This window comes from Gymnoscopelus braueri, assembly GCF_963280865.1.
Source record: "Gymnoscopelus braueri genome assembly, chromosome: 9".
NCBI classification, from domain to species: Eukaryota; Metazoa; Chordata; class Actinopteri; order Myctophiformes; family Myctophidae; genus Gymnoscopelus; species Gymnoscopelus braueri.
Window position 1 is genome coordinate 10,546,137 of NC_137610.1, and position 8,489 is coordinate 10,554,625.

The 8,489-nt window shown below is 42.2% G+C and overlaps 1 protein-coding gene across 2 annotated transcripts in view; it reads left to right on the plus strand.

The window, feature by feature from the left end:
* Positions 1-8,175, plus strand: part of LOC308091720 (uncharacterized protein) — a 15,736-nt gene extending 7,561 nt beyond the window's left edge. For both annotated transcript variants that reach the window (XM_080437407.1, XM_080437408.1), the window contains exons 4-16: positions 738-794; positions 1,248-1,340; positions 1,519-1,605; positions 1,824-1,934; positions 2,531-2,686; positions 3,213-3,303; positions 3,700-3,806; positions 4,181-4,381; positions 5,178-5,309; positions 5,542-5,620; positions 5,958-6,148; positions 6,247-6,267; positions 6,887-8,175. In XM_080437407.1, the coding sequence (XP_080293533.1) occupies positions 738-794; positions 1,248-1,340; positions 1,519-1,605; positions 1,824-1,934; positions 2,531-2,686; positions 3,213-3,303; positions 3,700-3,806; positions 4,181-4,381; positions 5,178-5,309; positions 5,542-5,620; positions 5,958-6,148; positions 6,247-6,267; positions 6,887-7,804 (2,244 nt within the window). In that variant the 3' untranslated portion in view covers positions 7,805-8,175. The remainder of the gene's footprint in view (positions 1-737; positions 795-1,247; positions 1,341-1,518; positions 1,606-1,823; positions 1,935-2,530; positions 2,687-3,212; positions 3,304-3,699; positions 3,807-4,180; positions 4,382-5,177; positions 5,310-5,541; positions 5,621-5,957; positions 6,149-6,246; positions 6,268-6,886) is intronic.
* Positions 8,176-8,489: the final 314 nt, after the last annotated feature.

The following is an 8,489-nucleotide window of genomic DNA, read 5'->3' on the forward strand; positions in this document are numbered from 1 at the left end:
TCTAGAGAGTTCAGGCCGCCAAGAGGCCCTCACATCTATGTTGCATCACCGAGCCGACTCATATGCCCATGGAGATCTCTGTATCTGTCAGTCCTTGTCCCATGCCGATATGCCCCCTTTTGTGCCCATATATGGAACTGACAGATTTGTTTGTGCCTGATGCCATGACAACACATTGAGGTTAGACAACACACTCCATATTTGGGCGTATACAGCTGCATTGGGAACTCCTTATATGGTTAAGGCTGAGTCATTGTGACATGAGCGTGATGACGAGGTCAACCGGCCATTAGCCAATTTTTAAATAGGATGTAGATAGGACAGTGAATAGAGACAATACACATTGAGGACATAATAGTGGGGATAAACCATGTGTTCAGTGCATTAACTGGTATTATTAATACATTGCAAAATACAAAAGTGTATGTATGTATCATATACAATAATGCAAGCCACCCTTGGGTCCTGAACCACTGGTTGAAAAAGAAAAATTTAGCTTACGCTCAATATCGTATTCTCAGCAGTAATGCATACAGCACTCCGAACCTTCCTTTTCGAGTGAACACAGCCTCTCTAGCTGTCATCCGTTTCCCATCCAGCTGTGTCATGTCAGAACAGCTGTTTAAAGGGTCGGCCAGATTAGTAACTTCTACATCGCTGTCTCTTTTTCCCCATTTCCTCTTTCTGTCTCCCTCTTTCTCTCTCTGCCTGCCCATCTGTCTCTCTCTCACTCTCAGGTGGATGGTCCTGTCCTAATGGCAGATCTGTCATGTTATGAGGAGGACATACTGCAGGTATGGACGGTCCATCCCTTCATGTTCTTTGACCAATAACAAGTGGTAGAAGAAGTACTCAAATTTTTACGTCTAAAATGTATCAAAATCTTTTGAAAATAGCAGATGCAACGTATTGTGAGCTTGTAGATCGTCTATTTTCAAATAGCCGAAGTATATATAGGGCTGAAGTGGTTAATATATGTTTTGTAATGATAATCAAAATCTACAAAAGTAACTAGTAGTAGTAGTAACTAAAGTTTTCAAATAATTGTAGTGAAGTAAAATACAATATTTGTCTCTTGAGATGTAATGGTGTAGGAAAAAAAAGTACTGAAAATTGGAAATGCTCGTCTCCACTCTCAGTAAAAGTACCTAAAAATGTACTTAAGTACAGTACTTGAGTAAATGTAATTAGTTACTTTCCACCACTGCCATAGACATAAAAGTCCTTTTGTCTTTTTGTATGTACAGAATGTGTACAGGATCATGGTGGAGATTCTTGATGAAAATGACAATGTACCTGTGTTTCCTGAGGACACTGTCCAGTCTGTAATTATCAGTGAAGTAAGAACATACACACAACCGTATGTGTACATACGCATGCACAATCACATATGATTGAGCTTTATACACATTGCAAATGCCCCGAAAAGACTCAAAAGCATTATCCATAGTAGTCAATGTATATCCCTGTCTAAAAGTCTGGCTGATAGTCTGTCTGCTTGTTTATTTCACTGTCCAGCTAACTCCTGTGAATACAGTAGTATTCACTCTCAATGCCATAGATGCAGATGATGACAAAATCATATACTCCATTGACCAGACATCAGTAAGTTCTATATTTACAGTCGTTTACATTTACTTAAATAAAAAAGATTTAAGATCAGTGCATCACTGTATATCTGTGTGTGTGTGTGTGTGTGTGTGTGTGTGTGTGTGTGTGTGTGTGTGTGTGTGTGTGTGTGTGTGTGTGTGTGTGTGTGTGTGTGTGTGTGTGTGTGTGCGTGCGTGCGTGCGTGCGTGTGTGTGCGTGTGTGTGTGCTGCAGCCTGATGCCCAGTACTTCAAGGTGGAGCTTCCTAACAGTGGAGAGGTGGTGCTGTCTAAACCTTTGGACTTTGAGACCCAGACCCAGCTTGTCATCACCATTCATGCCTCAGTGAGCCTTATATACTTTTCTTTGTCACATATATACTATCCAACCCAGAGTGCTGATTTAACTCTGAGAGTGTAGAAAAGGTAACCAAAGGGTTGGTCCCAAGGGTTGGTCACGTAACCAAAGGGTTGGTCACCTTTGCTGTATGTCTTTCCTCGTCTCTCTCCGTCCTCTCTCTCCCTGTTTCCTGTCTTTCTACACTGTATACTATCAATTAAGGCAGAAAAGCCCCAAAAATATCTTTAAAAAGTAATAATTACAAATTGATAGTAAGTCATTTGATTCTAGAATCCATCCTTCATTAGCGCTGGGCAATATATTGAATTCTCCAATGTGATATATACATTCTAATGAACAATATGTAATAAAAAATGTCACTATTGTGATATAGATAACATTCCATGGTAAAGCAGGGCATTCCAGTGGCCGTCATACGGCACAATGTGGTCTCTTCCTACCTCAGAACCTGTATTTTGTTGTTATCCCTCACCGTACTGTCTCAGCTCACTGTCCCATCTCACAAAAAACACATTATGCCAAAAAAATAATCATCATAAAGAATGAAACAAATAAACGAGTCTGCATTGTGACTAATCCAGGAGATGAGCACTGCGGAGCACTTCAACACCAGCACCACCATCACCATCACAGTCCTGGATGGGGACGACCAGTACCCCCAGTTCCTACCCTGTACAGTACATTACCAGATCTGCACCAACCCTGTGTACACAGCCAATGTTACAGAGGGGGAAGAGGTCAGTGATTCTAAAAATGCTTGTTAACCCATTCAATCGGAGAACGCATCTGTGTCATTTTAGATTTTAGCTATAACCATTATTTTACACTTTGGCTATTCAAAAATAGCAGATATACAAGCTCATAGCGCAGCACTGAGTGCCGCGCTATGAGCTTGTAGATCTGCGATTTTAGAAACATCTTGAAAATGTGTGCAAATCTATATGTATATATTTTTGAAGGGAACATTTTTGACTAAAATCTTTGCTTCTGGAGTTCCCTGGAACAAAATATTTTCAGATGGGGGTCCGCGGCCAAATACATATAATTTTGGGGGTCCTTGACATGAAAAAGTTTGAGAACCACTATATATATATATATATATATAGATATAGCAACACACGTTTTTTTAAAGAAAACTGATTTAGAAGACATTTGTAGATGTGTTCCCGGGTTGAATGGGTTAAAAACGCTATGTTATGCGTTTATTCTGTTGTGCACAGTCAGTGTGATGTGTGAGAGGTTTGACTGTGTCTTCTGCTAAAGGACATAGTTCTGGACTTCTCTCCTGGTCCCATTCATGCTGTGGATGGAGACAGAGGCCTCAACACCCCTCTCAGCTACACCATCCTCTCAGGTACCTACCTCACACATGCATAATATATCTCTGCTGTCCGGCAGCAACCAGCTAACTATAATGTTCATTTTTCAGGAAAGGCTTTGTTCATCATTGATAAGAACAGCTAAATGGACCTCCAAGCTCACAGGTGGAGCCTGGAGTCAGCAAAACCAGCTAACTCCACCCCCCTTTGGTGGAGTTAGCTGGTTTTGTCAGAAGCACTTTTTAATATGTTTCATTGGTTCAATATTTTTTTAATCAACACACAGACGTAAAGGGTGTTCAATAGCACTGATTTATGGGGGAAAAAATGCAAAAGCGGAAAAATTTAGTTAGCTGATTTCTGCCCGACAGCAACGATATGCAAATGCTCGTATTCATACTGTGCACACATGTAACATATCAATGCCGTAGGGGCCGATGACGGACGATTCCTGATGGACAGAGAGACAGGGGAGGTGAGGTTCACCTGGGGAGTGAAGGACAGACTCACCATTCCAGCCTTCCATCTGCAGGTCATGGTGAGAACTCGCACTGTTAACATCATGGCTAATAGGTGTGATAAATTAGCCTGATTATCAGACTGATCCCTAAACCAATCACAAGAGATCCACGAATCCGCCTACATCTGCACGTCATCGCACAGCTTGTTTTAGCAGATATTCCCTGATTGGCTTGTGTGAAAGTGTTTGCGGCCCACCCATCTGACCACTTAAACCACTTTGTGTTTTGCCAATTATTTGGGGGCCCACTTGCAATATCCTCATGGCCCACTAGTGGGCCCGGCCCGCAGATTAGGAATCGCTGATTCGCTGATTCCTTCCTCATTCCCAAAGCTCACACGACCCTGTTCTCTCTCTCCCTTTTCTTTGCATCTCTCTCTCTCCCCCTGCAGGCATACCAGGACGATGACCCCAGGAAGTACGCCGTCACCACGGTGACGGTCCGTGTGTTGGCGGCAAACCACTTCCCACCAGAGTTTGAAGCGACTGTGTACCATGGCTTTGTAATGGAGGAGAAGAGGCCGGCCTCTCTGGTCAATACCTATGGCAGCAGAGTGCTGATGTTACGCGCTCATGACCCAGACTTTATGCATGTAAGTATGCACTCGTATAGGCACAGACATGCATATGAAAATGTACAACATTTTTTTTTACAATTTTTACAATTATTTCAAAAGATTAAAAAAAGAAAGAAAAACACATAACATTTTTTGAGAAATAAAAACAAATTCAAACATTTTTCAAAGTAACTATGACTAAATACAAAATAATCAAAGGAATTCCATAAATAAAATAAAAACTTTTAAGAAGTAGTGAAAATAGCAGTGAAAATAGCAGATCTACAAGCTCACAACACGTCGCGATGCGACGTGTTGTGAGCTTGTAGATCTACTATTTTCACTAGTTTGGGTCTCAGGGAGACATCTAATTTCTCTTTTGGGTCTCGAGCTAAAATGTTTGGGAACCACTGGTATAGCATAGCATAGTATAGTATAGCATAGCATAGCATAGCATAGTATAGTATAGTATAGTATAGTATAGTATAGTATAGAATAGTATAGTATAGTATAGTATAGTATAGTATAGTATAGTATAGTATAGTATAGTATAGTATAGTATAGAATAGTATAGAATAGAATAGTATAGTATAGTATAGTATAGTATAGTATAGTATAGTATAGTATAGAATAGTATAGAATAGTATAGTATAGTATAGTATAGTATAGTATAGTATAGTATAGTATAGAATAGTATAGTATAGTATAGTATAGTATAGTATAGTATAGAATAGTATAGTATAGTATAGTATAGTATAGTATAGTATAGTATAGTATATTGATTTAATTTGCTCTCGCCCATAACTGCTTTCTTTATCCTACTTATTGGCAGGGAATCAATCCCAGGATTTACTTCAACTTCAGTCCAACGTCCAACCACACAGACTGCTACCAAGTCACGCCAGAGGGACTTCTGATTGCCAGGGCCAATCGGCTTAGAGCTAAACAGCAACACATTCTAGAGGTGAGTTACAGAGGAAACATTTCCTCAAGCCGAGTCTCACAGTAGCCAGACGATTGGATACAGTAGATATCTAACGTCTGGGGCACTATTATTGAAAGGTTGTTAAGGACCACCCAACAAGAAATATGAGACTTAACTGCACAAGCAAAAATGATGATGATGATGATGATGATGATGATGATGATGATGATGATGATGATGATGATGATGATGATGATATGGTATCATACAGGTAATGGCTGTAGACCAGGAGTCGGGGGATGCCACTTACGCTACTATAGTGGTGGAAGTTTTGCCTGAAGGACAATTAAGTAAAGCTTGCATGCACATGCACACACACACACACACACACACACACACACACACACACACACACACACACACTCTTGCAAGCTTAGTTACACACACACACACACACACACACACACACACACACACACACACACACACACACACACACACACACACACACACACACACACACACACACACACACACACACACACACTTGCAAGCTTAGTTACAATCGTATATGATAACTTTCTAAACATAAATGTTTGTGCGTGCCGCTGTGTGTGTGTGCGTGTGCGTGTGTGTGTGTGTGTGTGTGTGTGTGTGTGTGTGTGTGTGTGTGTGTGTGTGTTGCAGTCCCTTATAGCCCTTATGGCGAGGAGCGTCTGACAGGCTGCACAGTGGGCAAAGCTCTGACTCTGTGTGTCTTCTTCATGAGTATACTCGGGTGTGTCCTGCGTGCCATGTCATGGGGACTGAGGAAACAGAAAGGGCTGAAGGACCCGCTGGAGAGGGGCTGTGTGGCCCAAGGCAAACACCCCAACGTGGTGAGATGACTGCACTCCTGTTGTAGACCTATTTTGTGAGATTTAACACAATCTCTCACTTGTGTTGCTAATATCTTTCTCAATTTATTTCCCTACAGAGCCTAAAGTGCTTCCAAATGGTGAGTTATTTATCTAACACTTTAAAAAATAAATATATATATAAATTCATTACTTTATTTCAAAAATAAAACAAATGAAAACAAGTAATTGAAAAAAACATAGTCCCCTCACGCATTAGAAGGACAATATCAGTCACCAGAAGCAAGAACATGTGTTTTGTGTGTTCAGGAGCCACTTCCTGTCAAAATATGTGGAAAATAGCTGGGAAGAGGAAAAGATCCAAAACCGTTACTTTTCCAGGAAATGGAAAAAGGAGCCTGTGTTCCAATGGATCCACTCACTCTAATTATTTAGTCACAACACAAGCCCTTGTTAATACGTTTTCTTTGTTAAATATTTATAAAATCCACAGATAGACTTAACCACTTTCACTTTTCACACTTCCAAAATATCAAAAATAACAGATACAATCTCACGTGTTGGGATGCAAAGCGTCGTGAATTTGTAGCTCGGCTATTTTAGCTACTTTTGCGTGATACTCTTGACAAACAGACAAATTAGGGCATTGATTTACAAACAAATATATAAAAAGCTGAAATATGGAGAAGGTTTCTGCCCAACAGTGATGTTATGCAACTGTTGTCCTTTTTCTAAACGGTGATTGGAATCCCTCTCCAGCTGAATCAGCGGAGCGGCTTGTACCAGATGGAAGAGGTCGACACTGAGGACCTTGGTACCGATAATCCTTCCTTCACGTTGGAGGAAAAACCTGCCACCCACCACCGCACAGACCTGCCTCCCTGCAGGGGCCCTACTCCACCTCCTGGCACGACCGCTGTGCCCAACACCAACTACAAAAAACACACAGAAGCTTTTTGCAGCCCTGTTAAACCTGTTATTAGCAATCTTTCTCCACCAATTAAATGCTCTGCTAGCTCACCCGCAATCCACCCGACCGTTGTAGATGTAAGCTTTACAGATATGGCTCGAAACCCCGCTCCACCCAAAGAGAGACGTGGCTCACAGAGCCCACTGCCTGACACGGAGCAGGAGGATCCTGCAGAGGCATCCGAAAGTCCTCCACCGCATGCCACCACCGCAAGCCCTGTGCCGTCCAGCGTCATCGACCCTACGAGTTCACAAGCCACGCCACCCAGTACCAGCCGAGGCCCTTCCAGTCACGCCACTGCAGGCGAGGCCTCGCAATCCCCACCCTACCCGAAGCAGACCAGCCCTCCCCCACCCACCCCAGAGCACGATGCACCGCTGCAGGCCAAGTTGGTGGACTTGGACTCGTCTCCCTACAGCACGCCTCCGGTGACTCCGGAGCGCATGGGCAGAGCCTTGTTGTCAGAGGTGCTCAGTCAGGTAGACCACCCCTCCACCTCGTCTGGGCCCCCGGGCGGGGCAGCCCATGTGGCCGTTCAGTCTTCACAGTCTTCGGAGAACACCCAGGACAGACGTGGTGGGACAGGGGAGGTGGATGACGAAGGTCTCCAGCTGGGCGATGAAGATGACTTGTTGGAGCCTGACGAGGAAGAGCTGCTGAGAGCGCTCGCTCGTTTACATCCCATGTTTATCACAATTACGAAGTGATGTCACTGTGACGTTGCAGGCACTGAGAGTGATGCAGCGGACAACACAAAGTGATGGAAGTAAAGGAAGATGTCGGAATACAGTACATGTACAGTACACACAGCGTATACAACACAGTTTATATTCAAAAAGATAAGCGCATGCGCACACACACGCACACACGCACGCACGCACACGCACACACACACACACACACACACACACACACACACACACACACACACACACACACACACACACACACACACACACACACACATGTAACAAAGTACATTTACTCAAGCACTGCACTTAAGTACAATTGTGAGGTACTTTTACTTTACTTAAGTATTTACATTTTTCAATACTTTATACTTCTACTCCACTCCTCTACTCCGTTGTGAGCTTGTAGATCTACTATTTTTTGAAACATTTGGACAATTTTTTAAAAAGATTTTGAAATGGGTCTGTCTGCATAATGTACTTTAAAAGTACATTATGCAGACAGACAAATTGTCCAAATGTTTACTTTTGGTACTGTAAGTATAATTTGATGCTAATACTTACCTACTTTTACTCAAGTAACATTTTTAATGTAGGTCTTTTACTTGTAATGGAGTATTTCTACATTGCTGCTACTTTTCGTTAAGTAAGAAATCTGAGTACTTTACTCAAGTACTGTATAGGACCTATTACCTACATGAAC